The sequence below is a fragment of the Phlebotomus argentipes genome, unplaced genomic scaffold (genome assembly GCF_947086385.1).
Source record: "Phlebotomus argentipes unplaced genomic scaffold, Phlebotomus argentipes genome assembly contig_15, whole genome shotgun sequence".
Lineage (NCBI taxonomy): Eukaryota > Metazoa > Arthropoda > Insecta > Diptera > Psychodidae > Phlebotomus > Phlebotomus argentipes.
The window spans coordinates 6865262-6882891 of NW_026776181.1; the positions used below are offsets into that span (position 1 = coordinate 6865262).

Consider the following 17630-nt stretch of genomic DNA (forward strand, 5'->3'; position numbering starts at 1 on the left):
TGTCATATTCAACTCAAGTCAATTTTCCCACCACTCGCTTTTTTGCGGACGTTTTCAGAGCTTCGCGTTGGAAAAATCGCATTTCGCCACCACAGTGGCTGTGTTTGTGTACTTGGTGAGTGTTTTGAGTGTGCAGAAATGGCTGAGAAGCTGCTCAATTGGATGATAAAGCAAAAGTCTCTGCCTGACGACTTCCCCGAGTGGTTTTCCACCATAATTGAGGTTAGTGGGAATTTATCATTAATTCATGCAATTCAAGCGATCGGAAGTGGATTTAATGAAGGATTATTGTAATATGGAGCGATTTCCATCGTGAATTTTGGAAAATTTCGATTGGAAAGGGGGTTTTTTCGGGTTTCTCAGTGAGAAAAAGAAAACATCGGATGGGCTGTCAAAAGTGAGCACATTTTGAGCAATTTGTGTGTTTGTCGCGTTGTCTCTGTCGGGCGTTCGGAATTGGGGGTGCGCGAGCGAGAGGGATGAGTGTTGATAGACTCACCGTGTGTCGGCCATCGCAGTTGGCTTCTCTCGGCGAGACAGCAAACAAGTCGAATCGAGCTGAAGACATAGTGTTTGCAAGCGACGTGCAAGAAAAACCGCTTCCACGGCAAAAGCAGAAACTGTAGCATTGGCATGTGAACAGAGCCCACAACAGTCGGACAATTGACAGTGCTGTGCAAATATTGTGCATAAAGTGTGTGATAGAGGGTGGATTTGCAGTGTGGCGACCCCAGACGTCCAGTGAAAGTGAAAGTGGCGGCTGCAATCGCGTCTACCCAAAGTGAGTCTCCTGAATTCTTATTCCCCCTTTTAGTGTTACTCTTCCCAAGCCAGAAATGCCTCACGAAAACGGCTCTCAACTTTTGTCAGTTGGGCGCCTTTGTTCCGCGGCAACAGAACATTTTGTCGAGGGGCTCAACGCCTGTTCGCTCGCTCTCTCACGCGGGGCGCGCAGTGTTGAATGCTCGACAGAGGGTGGCACCCCAAACGCACCGGTTTGCCGGGAAGTCCACGGCTTCTGGCCACTTCCTGTCCCCATTTGTGGTCAGGCTTCACTTCGCTGGGATGCGAGGGACGGTTGAGGGTCGATGTCTAGCGCGCTTCTTCCTCTGCCAGGCTGGCCGGACAGCCTAGGCCAAGCCTAGGTAGGCTGGCTTCCAGCCCTCCTGGCGCTCGGGTCACGAGGAGGTGTGATTTGGGTGCTTCCCGGTGCCTTTCCACCCTGAAAAGCCAATGTTTCAGCGTGAGTGCGAGCGAGAGAGCAGACAAGCTGAAAATTTCCTTTGTGTCACTCGTGTGACTGTGTTGCTGCCCAGAGACTCTTTCCCCAGTCTGGGTCTGCTGGTGTGACAGAGAGAGGAGAGCGTGTGTGACGGCGAAAAAAGGCGCACAAAAGTGTGGCCGAACAAGACGCCGCCGCGCCGGAGAGACAGAGTGAGTGAGAGAGAAAAGCTGTGGGGGGTGCTGGAGAGTGTGTTGGTGCGAGGCCGATGGCTCGATGACGGCTCTCTGAGGTCGCCCTGCCGCTGTCTCGCTCCCACCAGCGCGCTTGGGTGCCTGGGGTGCTGTGAGTGAGAGGGATGGTGTCGCGATGAGGCTGAAGAACTCTCCGGGACGCACACACACGCGCCCTCTGATGGAGGCGAAAATTTTTGGTGTGTAGGAGAGCGAAAGAGAGGTGCAAAAAAGAACCGTCGAGAACCCAGGGCAGAGGACCAACAACAAAAAAAGAGCTACGAAGCGACTGGAAGAATGGTGTGTGGAATAGGAGAATAAAGAGCAACAAACTTGGGGAGAGAGTGAGAAGAGACAATAGAGATCCAAAAGGGGGAGCTCGCGTCTCTATGGGCAGGCTAGAAAGAGAGAGGATGGATGGTGAAACAAAAGGATTAACACGGCGAAAAAAAGAGCATAGAGGAAGAATATTGTAGGAAAAGAACGTTTGGTGGAAGAGAAGAACGAAAAAAAACAGAGGCAGCACAGAAGAGAGCAACAGAAAAAAGGCCGCAGACACGAAGAATGAATCTTCTCTTGTCTTCCCGGGCCATGAGTACGAAGAACTTCTCTCCGCCGCGGCTGAAATGCCGAAGAATCTTCTTTCTCGTCTGTTGTCTGGGTTCTTTGTTGTTCTGCTGGTGTGCCTGGAAAGTGTGTGATTTATCGCAGGGGAGGCGAAAGCTCATGGAAAATTTGTGAAGCAATCGCCATTAGAAGGGATACTCTTTGCGCCTCCCCAAGGAGGAGAGAGAGCCCAACATACACTTTCAGCGCTATTCCACCTTTGGACGGTGCCCAAATTGCCCATATCTCAGCCCATAATGCCTCTCCACTTGAAGGTCTCCAGTCAGGGATGGCAAACAGTAGCGTGGAGAGGCGAAATAAATTGTCTCAAGATTGTGACAGTCCTGTCAAAATTACAAGACATAATTGTTTGCATTGTTAATTCTATCCTTCCAGGACGGGGAGGAAGATTAATTGGGCGCTAAGGATGTCGCATAAATCAAGTGGTAATTGCTAAGATAAATACTCGCTACCGAAAACATTATATTTATGATTTGTTAGGGGGGCGGAAATTGGGAAAAGTTTTTTTCCGTCTAAACAGATTTGGTTAGCTTTGTTGGGTTTGTGTTTTCTTTCGCCCTTGTTGGGATTTGAATTTCCAAGTAGAGGATTGAGATGCAGGTATACTAGCGTCTTTCCGGAGAATTTGTCCTTGTGAGAGTTTAAGTTTGCTCTGAACAGAGAATGACTAGTCGAAGATGTTTGACCGGAAATTCCTCAACCGAAATTACAAATGGAATTTATAATTGACCTTGTATAAGTTCAATGATTCGGCCGTATGTTGACCGATTCCAATTGTTGAATTCATCATTCTGACAAGAACTTGTCACTGTAATTGGGTTTGTTTGAAAGTTTCTTAAAATAAGTGAAAAATTGTGCGAATTGTTGCAAATAGCTCCAAAGGAAGTTGATTATGTAAAATTAAGTGTCAAATCCCACTAAAATGAGGGTGAGGCTCAGTTTGCTCATTTGTTTCACACTGTTATATTTGGGAAAACGGGGAAAATGAATGATAATGGTTGGCTCAAGTGAGAAAGAAGGGATACTTCACTTGGAACAGCAGGAAAAGGGAAAAGGAGGCAAAAACAACTAAAAACTGCAAATTTTTTAGCAACTGAGAGAATTTCTCTACTCTTTTAAGGCATTCAAATGAGCCAATTCGTGCTCATCACTACAAATTAAGGCTTGGTTTTTCAATTTGAACCATTTCAGCCTCACAACTAAGTAAAAATACGATTAAAAATCTGTGCTCAGTACAATATGTGCTCAGTTAATTCGAATGCACTTCTTTTTCCTTCAGCTGCTCCACATTTCCGTTCGAAACTGCCCTGATTTCCCCTTTATCACTATATTTTTGGTTTCACTATCGTAAATTGTGATTTCTATATTTGCACTTTTATTCGGTAATCTTGTATATATGATTACTGATCTACGTCACTGATCATATAATAAGAGAACAACTTTGTTATCTCTTCTGGCTTCACGATTTGGCATGTAAGAGAGTTGCTTTTTCCGCAATTGTCAAACAAGGGTGTGAAATTTCATGAGCTTTATCTTTCTTTTTTTTGCGTACAAGGAGAGACTGTGAATGAAATTGATGGTCTCTTTTTCTATGTCAAGAAAATCTCTTTGAGCTGTGGGAAAAGTTCAGCGTGGTGTCCTTCGAGGCATACAGACAATTTGGAGTGTTGTCGCGCTATAAAAGTGTCTCTGCATCTTAATATTTAATATTACGATGAAGTTGTCAGGTATAAATTTTTATTTATTTTTCGTGTCACTGGAGAAACGGCGAAATAAAATAATAATACTGTCTATTTAGGTTTTTTTTGTCTTGTTGTTGTTATGTGATGAGGCTGTCTTGGCTGGTGCGATATGATCGGGCGCGACGCGGAGTTGTTGCAAAAGTGCATGAGAAGTTGAATTTTCGCGGTGCTGATGCAAGCGACCCCTGAGCGGTGGTGCAATGGAAATTGAATAAATGCGGCCCGTGGGTGATTGATGGTGTAACTCTGATCTAGAACTTTGTGTGTCTCTCCTTGGCGGCGATGCATCACGTACGGCGGTGGGTGAGCGAGAGGGCGCGATGCGGCGCAAGATGGAGAGAGAGAGGGAAATGTTGGTGGGTAAAAATTGTATGTTTGGTCTTTTGTTTCCTTCTCGGAACTAAACCATAATAAAGGCACAAGAAATGGCTGGAAGAGAGGCGCGCTGGGCTGAAAGAATTCTCTCGCAGAGTGACTTTTGTACACGATCGTGCGTCGAGGAGTGAATTTTATTTTTATTAAAGGTTACGTTTTTTGGTTCTTTATTTTCTCTTGCCTGCGCTGCTTGTGTGTGCGTGCGTCTGTGTGTTGCTGGGGCCACACATGGATGGGTGAGGAGACACCCCCCCTGGAAGGCAGAGAAGAGGGAATGTGGCCGAGGAGGCAGAAGAGCGGGACTATCTTCCATAATCACGGAGAGCGCAGTGATATGATGGCACAGGCGGCAGACAAAACGAAGACACACGGAGTGAAATCTTTTTATTTCATTTAAGAATTCTCAATAAGGGAAAATTAGATGGTGATGAATATGGAGGAATGGGACGACAGATGGGGCACCGAAAAAATATATGTATGTATATGTCTGGTGTGTTCGCCGAGCGGCGAAGACGCTCGAAATTCGCTGAGAAAAGAGGCAATTTTCATAATGAGATATCCCCCAAGACTTGCCCAGAACGTGGAGCACAGCGAGAGAGAGAGGATGGGGAAAAATGAAAAAGAATTGCTCCGGGTTGGCAAAGGATGGGGAAGGCTGAGGATATGATCAAGGTGTGGGATGATTGTGAGAGGCCACTTTCTTTGATCATAAATAATAACAGTCGATACAGCCCCGAGGGTGAGATGAGAGGGTGTCAGATTCAGAAGAATTTCTATTTAGAATTTATTCAGATATCTCCATCTCACTTGAGACCGCGCTGGCAATTGGATTCTCATCTCTCTCTCTCTCCCTCACTCTCTGGACTCCTCGCCAGGACGTCGACAGAGAATGATGGCAGAGTTTTTCCCTTTTTTCCAACCACCACACTTCCTATCCAGTCCCCCAATAGAATCTTACCTTTTCTCTATGTTTTTCTTAAAAATATCTCCCCAGACGTCGCCCTCTCGACGTCACGAGCACGTATTGAGTTTTGGGGGGTGGAAAATGCCAAGACGAAACCTGCTGAGGGTCATCGTGAAGAATTTTCCGCATTGAAATTGCGAGCTGAGGATTTCAGACGGACGCTTTTGACTATAAATATTTCTGACTTGAAATTATTATTATTATTGAATTTCTGGACTTCCTACCCAGCAAACCACAAGAAGCTAAAAAAAAGACAGGTATTTTAGCTGCAAAGTGCTAAGATGTCAGCTCAGATTTTAGCAGCTGGTCAGCGATCGTAGCGGACGAAGGAGGAAACACAAGTATTACAAACACATCAATTTCAATCAATTTCTTAGCAATTTTGTTTCTATTTGACACTTAATATTTTGATAAATTTATTGATTTTTTCTCAGAAGATCTCAAAAAGCAAACAGTGAGTTCATCTTGTATGGATTTCCTTTCGTCTGATTTCCAAACGGCCTGAGAGCGTATAAATTTCACATTTTGGCTAAGATTTTAGCAAAAGAAAGCGAAAAAATAAGCTTTTTATTAAATATAAACCTAAATATTAGCATTTTGTGTTTGCTGGATATCAAAATAATTCAATATTATCACACTTTTTGGCATAATTCTCAATTTTTCACTCAATTTTCAACTGGAGATTGATTTCAGCGGAAAAAAATGATTTATGTATGAATAAATCCACATGAATTGACATTATTCTTGTTTATGCATTTTGGGTGAATGACCTAAATGATCTCTCTCACTCTCGCTATGTTTGTATGGCTTTGGCAATTTTTCGAAAACAATAACAAGGAAGCTGAAGAGTGCGTTTTTTTTGGTCTGCGACTGTAACTGAAGTCTTCGCAGCAACAGACGTGAGTTGTGCGAATATTTTCCTCAACTTCCACCTCGATATCGCGTAACTTTTCTTTGATTGTGTTGGTTGTTTTGGGTGGTGGAAAAGTCTCTGGAGCTTTTCCTGACTCCCTCAGTGCGCAAGTGTGTGTGTGTGTGTGTGTGTGAGAGTAAGCGATTTCGTGCATCTCTGTCTCTCCCGAGGGGGTGTTAGAAGTTGCCCGTTGTTGGGATTGTGTGTTTTTTCTGCACGAATATCAAAAAGCTGGCATGGGGGTTGCAGCAGTTGTGTCCGGAATAAATTAATCACTCGAGTGTGTCTCTCATTTCGCCCGTCTCTCTCTTCCCCGCGCGCGCTTCGCACACAATTCTATTGGAAGTTTCCATAGTAAAGCGGCGGGAATATCATTTGGGAATGTGTTTTCCCCTAAAATAGAAAATGGGATTTTGTCTGGTTCAGTTGGACGACAGAGAAGGGTGGGTTTTCGACGGTGGTTTTTTTTTTTTGTTCTCGCCAGATTCGCATCGGGGAGTTGTGGAAATGTCGGGATGTTGAGGGCCAGAAGAGACAGAGAGAGAATCAAAATCAATTCAATGGCGTATTTATTTTATTTTTCCTCTTTGTTTAACAATGTCTGGCGAATTTTCGCATGATGCATTCAACAGTGGAGATAATGGCGTACAGTCCTTGTGTTGTAGGGCCATTGAGAGTAGGAGAGTGGAAAAAACTGCCACATCTGTCACTGATCTGTCGAGGGGAGGAGGAGGAGGAGGAAGGGAGAAAATGTGTGTATATGTAGTTATTGGTAATTAATTCGTTATAAATCTTCTTTGCGCCGGTGTGCGATGGTCGTTATGGGTGGATAGAATGCGTGGAATGTTATAGTGAAAAATATTGATCCATCAACAATTTTAATTAGTTGATAGTCGCCTAAGTAACGAATCTCGAAAAACGCAGAGTAAATGACGCAGAAGAGGAATGAGAGGCAGGCATGCCGAATGAATAATATTACCTCCTCTTAATCTCTTAATTTTTCATTCAAGACCGTGTTTTATGTGTTTACACAATAAAGAAAGAAGAAAAAACGTTTTTTTAGGAGTTGTAATTCCACGAAAGGTAAAAAATACGACTTAAAGTATTCTACAGAATATGGTTACAATTCCGCATCTTGTGATTTCAATATCAAAATTCTCAAACTTGAAAACTTGCCTCTTTTTTTAGTCTATAATGCAAAATCTGGTTCTGTACAGAAGATTTAAATGGCGATAACGACTTTGCGTGCCAATTCAACAAATAGTTCTTTGACATACACACCAACTAGTCGGTCAGTCACTGCAAAGTGCGTTCATAACAATGCTTTGCGTGGGAAAACCTCTGTGGTGGCAGAAAGCTTATCGCTTTACGCATTTTGCATTGTGTTGAATTTAACTCACGAGACAATCTTTGTGCTTTTGACAATCAGCTATTTTCTATGGAATGATTGGGTTTGAAGCTTTGGGAATTTTGTGTTATGCTTTAGTTTTGTAGAGAAAACTTTTCATTTTCCGTGACTCTAAAGTTTTGTGGTTCTCATAATGAATTAGTTGAACTGCGGGAAACTTTGGTGAAATTCTAAGTGAATTAGCTGAAATCCTATTATTGTTAACTTTTTCTTTATTTTGTCTGGTTTAGAAATGTTGCCAGTTGTGCTCTAAGTGTAAAAAGGGGAGTGAGAATGTCGGTGGAAAGTAGGCAAGTTAGGCGTAATTCGCCAGAGCTGAGAATGGAAATGTTATGATAATGGTAATGTCTTGAATGGCGTATTTTCGGTCCTTTACCCAAACCTCAATTTCTTATGCCCATTCCATTAGCACACCAGAGACATCTAGGATCATGGTGTGTGCTTGTGTGCGTGTGCAATTTAAATCTATACCGAATTTATGGTGACGATAATAAAACGATCAACCAACACAGGGAAGGAAGCTTAATCTCTCTCGCTCTCCGCCCTGGGGTTTGGGGTATGTGTCTGTCTCTCTTCCTGATATGAGACACTATGTGGGCAACAATGCCCGGAATGCTATGTGGCGCAAATTGCAAAGAGAGGTGTTAGTTGTACTCTGGCAGAGCATATAAATGAGCATAGTTGCTGCACAGGGGATGATGGCAGACGGACCCCTCGGAAATTTCCCTGATATTCCACTGTGTGCGGTTGTGTGTGCGTCGTTATGTATTAGACAACAATAAATGATTATATGGAGGTTGTGCGCTGTGCTATAGCTGTAGCGCCATCGGGAGTAACAGAAATGTGAACGAACCGTGGCGCATATATTTAGGAGAAGAGGGACGGACGAAGAAGGGATTTTATAACCCCCAGCATAGAAATGACTCGCCCTGTGATTCATGCAATACACACTATATTTGCTACGTTGAATTTTTCACCCTCTCACGCCTCTTCGGGGCGGCCAAACTACCCTCAACACAGAGCATTTGTATTTTTCATGCTTGTGTGCAATATGAAATAATAAAATATCCCAAAGAGTTTATTTTTTCACATTTAAATTTCCTGCTTTACGGTTATACCCTTGCCGTGTGCCCTTATATGCTCTATTATTCTTTTTCAATAACAGTTTTTTTCTGCACTCCACAGTGAATTTTTGAGGTAGGGGATGAAATTTACTTATTTACAGCACCCCTCGGGGTCTAATAAGCAGCGAAGAAGTGGAACTGAGCTTGCCAGCAGAGAGAGAGAAAGAATGCACTCGTAGGGAAAAAAAAGTGAGGCCTAAAGTAGGGAGATTGAGTCTTTAACACCCTCACTGAATGAGGGGTTTTAAAAGCCCTCGGCAAACGGTACTTGAGTCTCAACGACAAGGACTTTTAAAGAACAAATTTTCAAATAATATTTATGCAGATAATTTCTTGTGAATGTGAGTGAAAGGAGAGACAGGGAGAATGGGATGGGATTTGTGCGGTTTCCGAGCTTGCGGGGTTTATTACCTACTGCAATTCCTTTAACCCTGAAAGTGGTCTTCCGAGAAGGTTAAATGAATTTGTCCGTGCCAAAAAAGAGTAACAAAAGACCTTTTCTGTTCCCCTGAAATGCTCTGTTCTTTGTGAAAGTTGCAGAAGCAGAAATATCTTTAGGTTTATATCGACGGGTGAATCGAAAACTATGTGGTCAAAAACGTTTTTTTTTTAAGAGACAGAATTGAAAATTTAGTGTTGATTTGCGCGTTAAACTGCGAAATTTGCCAAATTTACCTCAAAAACCTCAAAATATCTTCCAATAGTTTGTTAGAGAGCTAATATTGGTCTGTAATATTTATTTTCTGAATTTCTAAGTCAATTTCTAACAAATCAACGTTTCATATTTGTACTTTTATTTATTTAACAAACACTGAGTTTTTTTTCCTGAAATTCAGAATTTGAAAGACTTAATATAAAGTGTAAAATAATTCTGCATAATTTCATACAAGAAAAGCTCAATGGAGAATTTTTCCTGACGCGATCAAGAGGGTTGGAATTATAATATGCATTATTAAATGAAATCAAGGGCTAAAATGCAAACTAATTGAGCGTCTGACTGCAAATTTTCACTCTTGGCGCGACGCTCAGAGTCATATATATGAAATGTTATGGAGAATAATGTAGATACGTAATATGGGAAAGTGTGTGGAGGGATGGAAGCGGAATACTGCCATTGCCACCCCTGAAATGTCATCGACGCTGCGAAAACGACGTCGGCTTTTTGGTAGCCTTTTTCGCTTTGGCTCTGTGTGTGTTTCGTGGCTCACAATGGATATTGAATTGGTGTCGATGCACACACACACATACACACGGTCATTCAATTTGGGGTGGTTTCTGCCCTCTGTAGCTGTGTAGTCAGTCCGATGAAAGGAAGAGCCCTTGCCGAGGTGGAAGTGAGTGAGAACGATCGCCTGATGGGCGGCGGCGAGAGAGGGATGGAAAAGGGAAAACTAGCAACAAAGAGGGGTGGTTTTGAAGCCTGAACCTTGAAGTCACTCTGTCTCTCTCACATTTTCTCTCACTGCTGTCCGTGCATGTGTGTGTTTGTGTGTTTGGGTGAGTGAGTGCGGAACAGGGTGAAATGCAGAGGGAAATTCGAGGGACGCGTCATTGAGATAGTGACTCGAGATCCGCAGTCGCTCCGAACCGGGGGTGGAACGACGTTGTCGTCAGTGAAACCTATACCTAAATTATAAGAGAGAGAAGGTTCAGTGAAATTAAGACAAATATCTCTATTTTGTAGGAAAAGTCTCAAAGTTAATGCAGCAATTCAATGTGAAAGAAAAGATCAGTTTTTAGGCAATTTGGACAGTGAAAATCTGTTCAATTGGTGGATAAAATCGAATTTGACCAAAGTCTAGTCAGAGTTTTTTGTTCTCCTTTTTCGCTCTGGGGGTGCAGACCGTGATATATGTGAAGAGTTGTTAGGGGTGTGTAATTACATTGAGTTTTGCAGACAAAGAGATTCCGAAGTTGGACGGAAGGAGGAAGAGAAGTCGTTCTCTCTCTCTCTTTATGGACAATAGATAAATTAGACGATTTGTAAAGCTCAGCTTTGTGTGCAATTTTGTGGCGAAAAATTTAAATTTCCTCACCTCTTATTGGTTTGGAATGAAAATATATATGTGTGTATGGTGAGGAAAAAAGTGGCGAGACATTTGCTAAAAGCGGTTTCAGTAGCAAATTTCCAATTGGACACAGAGAAATTTTTGCGCGATACTGTTTGATTAGGAGGTGGAAAAAACGGCGTTAGACTAAAAATAGACACGCAGTACGTGAAATTTAATTGTGTGTCCTCTGCAAGGGTGTTTCGACGGTTTTTCCGGGGGTGCAAAAGAGGAGAAAAGTCAAATAGGACAGAAAGTGTGTGTTTGCTCTCACTTGGATACGACGAAGAAATTAAGACGACACACAATGTGAGTTTTCTGCCTTTATTCACCAGGCGTAATTGTACTATTTTTACTGGAAGTGAAGGGAAAAAATTCTGTAGGGTTTGGTTGATGAAGGTGGTAAATTGACAAAATTGTATTGATTTTCTTTGTCTTTTTTGTATGTCTCACACCTTTCCCTCCGCCCAATGCTCGGTTTCCAATGGAAGCACACAGACAGACCCCTTGTGAAAAACTACAATTTCTCGGGGAGAGTCTATGACCACCACCCCTATTTAGAATGTCGCAGTCTGTGCCATTTCCGCGTGGGTTTTTTTCTCCACTGTCTTCTTTATTTTCTCCCTCGGTGTGTGTTTTTTTTCGGCTGTATGGTAATTCATTTCGATATGCTTTTGTTTTCACGGTGGAAAGGAGCGAGGAGTTTTTATTACTCTCAATAATAAGGTTACTTTTGCCCTGTAGCTGCGCTTGAGTGTCTCCTGTGGGATTTCCTTTTTGCCCTGAGTCCCTGCGTCGGCAGTTTGACTCCCCCGTCATTTGTATGAATTTTCAAGCATCAACAACTAGGGTGGGTTGTGAATGAGAATAAAATATACTCGAAATGAGGGATATAATTTTGCGCACTAACACGAAGAAGTGGGATTTTTCATCTCACGACGACGACGACGTCGACGGAAGGAGTGTTTTTGGTCTGAAGGTGGGAATGAAGTGAGTGCCCGTCTTCACCCTCGAGTAGCAACAAATCGACATGATCAGAAACACCTTCTCAAGCAGCGTTTCTCCGCACGAGATACGTGTCTTCGTTCCTCCCCCCGAAAGCATTTTCCCTAAATGTTTTCTCTGTCGTCATTCAAGAGGAGGCAAAACTGATTCATCTCTGTGTGTTGATTCATCAGAAACAGGGTGTTTCCGATGAGAGTTTTCATTTATTGTGTTATCAAGGGAAATTGGAGATAAGATGTCGCTTGTTAGGGGGAATTTTGCCAAATAAATAAAAAGAATTCTTTCGAAAAATTGAAAGATTACTGGCAGTTTTGCACTGAAGCACCCTTTGATTCCGTGGCAAGTTTATGAGTGAGACAGCCTGTGCGAGGGTGTGACAAAGCTGGAAAGAGCTTTAAGGAAATGGTGAGAGACAGTGAGCTTTTAGAGGATTTACTCGGGGGGTTAGTTTGGATATTTGGTGGTGTTGGGAAATTTGTCTTGGTATTTGTGGAATGATGGTGAAATGGGAAGGTGGATTGCTGTGGGGAGGGAAGTTAATGCAAAAGTGGCGCGTGTTCAGAGGGTGGATGTGAAAGAGAGATAAACAGAGAGGAAAGCTCAAAGTTCTCTTCCTGGCTTTTGCCACTCACTTCCAAAAACTTCCCTCCCACCCAAAAAGTAGCAGCGAAAGAGCGAGAGGGAGAGAATTCATTTGAAGAGGGTTGTTTTACTGCGTCGTGCGGCGGCAACCACCGCAACAGCTTTTTCCACCAATACACATTTGCCTCTAGAACATGGTGTGTTGTGTGTGCATGGCACGAGAGAGGACATTATACTGAAGGGGATGATGATGATAAAGAGATGGAGGGTGACTTGATTCAGCGTGATGAGGAAGGAGAGCGCGCGCCACCCTTCAGTGGAAATTGAGTGTATTTTCAGTACAACAACAAAACTCAGACATACGATAATATGAACAATTTCTTTCCCTTTTTCTACCCATAATTTGTTGCTTGGCGCGTCTGCGGAGGGTGGAAATATCCGCCCTTTCGCAGGGGGTGTCTGAGCTCCTGGAAAAGTTACAGGGCGGATGCTGAGGGTGATCCCAGCCACACGAACACCATCAAGAAACTATATAATATATGGGAGCTCGAGGAAGGACGCCATTTGGTATCCTTTCTCGCGATGATACGTCTGTTCTTTGTTGGCTGAAAACTCCTCTGTATATGCTGTGTGCCTTTTATTTTCCCATTGCATTTTCCACCATTTCTCATGGGTGAGAGAAAAGTTGTTGTATGTGAGAATTGTATGTATGAGAGTGTTAAATTTATTGAAAAAGATTTCCCTGGTGAAAATACCCTCAGTCGTCGTTGTGCTTGATTCACTGAGATGGAAAAGGAGTTGAAGGATTACACTGGGTGATGCCTTTGTTTTCCAACCATAAGAATTTTCCACACCAGTTCCAACCCCGCATAGCTTCTCTGTTGCTTCCTTCTCTTCTTCTGAGTTTGGGAGCAAAAGGTGTATAAGAGGAGAAGACTATGCAAGGACGATTGGTGGAAACGTGAAGAGGAAAATTGTGTTTTATCTCTATTCAATGATCAATTTCCTTTATGTGGTAATTTCAATCTGTGTCTATTTTCTTTCTCTCTTTCACCAGAGCTGCCAATGGAAGCGTTGGACTCTTGTGGGAAAACTTTGAGCCAACATCCTTGACCTTTTCCCCGTTTTCCAAGTCTCTAAGCTACACACACACACAATTCGAGTGAAAAACATATAAAGCTCGTCCCTTTTTACTCGAGCTTTTTTTTGTTGTTGCTGGTTATCATCAAACATTGAGAGACTCTTCATGTTGCTGCACTGCAATGTTGTTCCCCCTTCGCAATAATGGGTTTGCTTCAGTTGTTGCAGATTTGTTACCCTTTAGCTATTAGTTTTATGCTCTACTGGAAGGTTGAGAAGTCCTTTGTGATGCACTCTCTGAGGTACATAACTGGAAGATTGAAAAATCTAATAAATGTCAGGCATGTGATTAACCCATCAATACACACATTAACTCACTGATGGATTCATGAAACAGAGAATACATAGCAGAAGATGTTCCACCGTTCTTTCCTGTTCTATAGTCAAACTTTCTTAATTAATCGCAGTTAATACATATTATTAGTGGATAAAGAATTTATTTTGCTAATCAATTTGATACTTTGTACGCTTAAGGGTTAATCAAAAAATCCATATTGTTATAATTATCTCAAATTGCCATGGTTATCTGCTTTCCTATGTTATTCAAACTCAATGTTTTGTTCACCTTAATAAGCTTCGTGTGAGTCAAAAGCTGACTTCTCCTGTTACTCTTCTTCTCTCGAGACTTTTTCACTGCCAATTTGCTGGACAAGACTTTTTTTCTCCTCACATTCACGTTCGCCTTCTTTGACTGACACTCTATTAACCATTTCTGGGGGAAAAAGTGTCTGTACAAAAGCTCAAGAACCTTTCAATGAACTCGATCTCTTCTCTGTGTGTTTTACATAAATAAAATGATGAATTTTAGCTAAATTAGATTTGGGAGAGACGAAACACAGACACTAACAAGTTTCTTTTTTGTATACTTGTGTATAAAAGTGGGTAAGAAAAATTTCCGTCCAAAGAGGAGAGATATGAGCGTCACAAGAAAATGTTGTTGTGGTGAGTGAGAAAGAGAGATGTTAAATAATTTCTGTAAAATTTCAACGACACCATCGAACATAATATCTCTCCTGCTTTTAAATGCTATATTGCAATGTTTGTGTTTGAGAAGAGAAGCCTTTTGAGTGTGTGAATTCTTTTTGGCGCATACATTTTTTGGCCAGCGAGAGTGAGAGAAGGAGATTTTTGCGTAATTTTTAATTGAAATTCGTCATCCCGTCACGCATACTTCCGTCTTCGCTCGCGTTACTTTTCTGGCGATATTTTATTTGGAATATTTTTGTGGCCATGCCGAATATCTCACTCTCTCACCATCTGTTTCATGGAATCCACACATGATGCTGATTCTTTTTTATTGTGTGTTATTGGTATTCTCCCATATTCAGTGTGTGTGATTTAATTCAATTGAAATTGAGGTGGAAATTAAAGGTGGGATTTTTTTTTTTATAATTCTCTCATACAATTTACCTTTGCGCCTGCAATGGTAAAATGGTGGTGTTTATTCAAGTTTCCCAATTATTCTGGTTTTACATGGCGAAAGAGCGAGTGAGAGAAGCAGAATGTGAAAATTCTGGGGGGTGGGTGTAGAAAATTTCCCGTATGGCAGCAGAACAAGGTTACACACATTGTGAGAGAGAGGGTTGATTTCAATTAGGGGTTCGCTGGTGGAGAGAAAGAGCGTTTTTTATTGCGCCAAAAATTGCGAGCACTGAGCTTTGCAGCCATTCTTCATCTATTGTTCATTAAATGGAAATTCCACTTCACCTCTGGTCAACATCATCTCCAATTCATTCTGGTCAGTGGCTTCATTTCCGGGCATGGTCTTTTGATGAGATTTCACACACACGCGCTCGCTTTTTTTTTCCTCTGAACACTCTCAAGAGTTCTTTTGACAGTCTTCTTTGGCAATTTTCGCTTCGCCTCTTGCCAAAATGATCCTCTTCGGCAGCGAGAGTGAAGCCGGTTGCTTTTTCTGGGGGTGGAAAGTGTACTTTAAGTAATGTGAGGTATTAAAATATCATTAAGAGTTGTTCGCATTTCATCAATTATTGCACAATTGATGGTTTTTCGTACAATTGGCAAATCGAGTTTGGAAGGAAGATTTACAGACGGTAGTTTCTGTCTTTTTGCACCTTGTTGTGTGTTTGTATGAAATATTTTTGCATTATATCACTAGATTTTTATCTAAAGTACGCTTACAATACAGCAAATAAGCGAGGTCGAAGACGAGGGGGGAAATGTAGGTGAATTTGAGCAATAAAGCAATGACTGGCGGCTGTAACAGAGGAGGAGTTTGATACCCCAAATCAGCACACTGATAGATTATTAAATGTCAAATGTGAGGCATTTAAGTGTCAGTCATTTTCATCCCTCATCTGTGACACACTGTATTCGTCTGTTGATCCCCTATTCATAATATTAATTGAAATTTTTGTATTATTGAAAAGTTTTCGGAGATAAAGTCCCCATTATATCATGTGGAGGCACTCTAAAATAATTAATTTTCTACATTTCACTGTCGCTGACATTTAACATTGGCGCCTTTTGGGGGAGAAAAGTGAAAGAGAAAAAAATATGAAACTCTGCACAAGTTTAGAGTTTGGCCATAAAAACAATTTTTCTTTAAAAAATTTATTGAGTTTTTTTGAAAACTACTTTACATAAATCATCATATTGAAAAAGGTGTTCGTTAGCTTTTAAAAAAAAAGAATATTGGCAGAGTGTTTCATTTTTTGTCCAATCACGATATTTGCACTACAATTCGTTGCTTTTGTGTGTTATTGGTTTTGTTGAGAAATTTCACTGATGCCGCAGAAAAAAGAGCTTAAGAAAACGATACAATGACTTAATATTTCTCCAACTCTCGCGGGAGAAGTGAGGAAGAAGGTGAAGAAAGAAGGTGACATGAGAGAAAATGTCTCAATATTTTTTTGCTTGTTTGATCACGACAGCAAAATTGTCTATTATCTAATATTTGATACACATTTTATGCGGTGAGTGTTCACCATAGCTTTGGGTCTCTCTAATGCTGCAGAGACAGACACAGAGAGAGAGAGAGAGAGTGAAAGAGAGGAGAGTGAAAGAGATTGTCGGGCTGAAGAAATGACGATAATTTGGATGAATATGTTGATGATGATGCTTTAGACGAGAGATGAGAGAGAGAGAGTGAGAAAGAGAGTGATAGTGAATGAAGTTGAGATTCAAGCGGTGAAGAAGTAACACACAAAAAAAGAGCCATTCCTTCACCTCTTGGTTGGGTGTTATTATGAAATTGCGTCGTGAGTGAAAATTGCGTAAAATTTTACTCTGACTTCCAGTTTGAGAGAAAGCCATATGGAAAAAGGCTGAGAGAAATACATTGGCATCAAACGCAATTTGTCTCCTCACACCCGCGCCACAATGGCTCTGGCCCAGGAGGAATGTGTGTCACAAGATGGGATCATCGGGGGTTGGATTTGGAGTCTCTCTTGGGCCTGTGCGGGGATTGGCGCTGGAAAATGTGATGAAAGTGCCTGTGATGTGGGCGAAAATGATGATGATAGCTCGGAATGAGCGGGAGAAAGAGAGAGAAATTCTCTGCTTGAGGCAATGTGTAGGTGGTAAATACAAAAATCGATCGTGCTAATCAATTAATTGAGTGTTATGTTACACTTGATTCCCAAGAGACGTGATATATTGTGGATGAGTAAGGTTCAATTTTCAACTTTTGCCACCCTTTCACTCTTACTCGTTCACGTGCGAAGCCTCTTCTTCTTCTTCTCTGGACGGGCAGAAGTTGGTGGAAAAGTATGTAGGTTAATTAATTGATGATTTGATAGATATTATATTACTTGCACTTTTGAAGGAGCAATAATAATGTTGAATAATTGGACAAAATTTGTTGAATAATGTTCCAAGAATGCGAGCACCTGAAAAAAAAGTGAGAGAGAGAAATTTGTTGGACAATGAGTGTGAAATGCAATCAATTTTACGTGAAATGGAGGCGTTTAGGCTGGAGAATTCCTGAAGCTTTTCCTGGAAGCAGCGCAGACTGCGATGTAAATAATACTTGCGGAGCGATGGAAAACAGTGAAATTCACCTTCATTACGGAAATATTGTTTATCCATTCTCGGGTGTTTCGTGCAATGGCAACAAGTTATGAGGTCAAATGTGTTTTCACTTACCAACCCTGTCGATTAAGTTTCGGATCATAGTTCATAGTATTACGAGCAAACATTCTGGATTAACATTTTATGCGTGATATCAGAGGAAGAGAGAGAGAGTGTGTAACAAGTTCTCTGGCTAATGCTCTTAGTGTGTTGAA

At 41.6% G+C, this 17630-nt stretch overlaps 1 protein-coding gene across 1 annotated transcript in view; it reads left to right on the plus strand.

The window, feature by feature from the left end:
• The first annotated feature begins 35 nt into the window (after positions 1–35).
• Positions 36–17630, plus strand: part of LOC132261701 (protein disks lost) — a 40711-nt gene continuing 23116 nt past the window's right edge. Inside the window, exon 1 of the mRNA XM_059760632.1 lies at positions 36–222. Within this exon, the coding sequence (XP_059616615.1) occupies positions 139–222 (84 nt within the window). The 5' untranslated portion in view covers positions 36–138. The remainder of the gene's footprint in view (positions 223–17630) is intronic.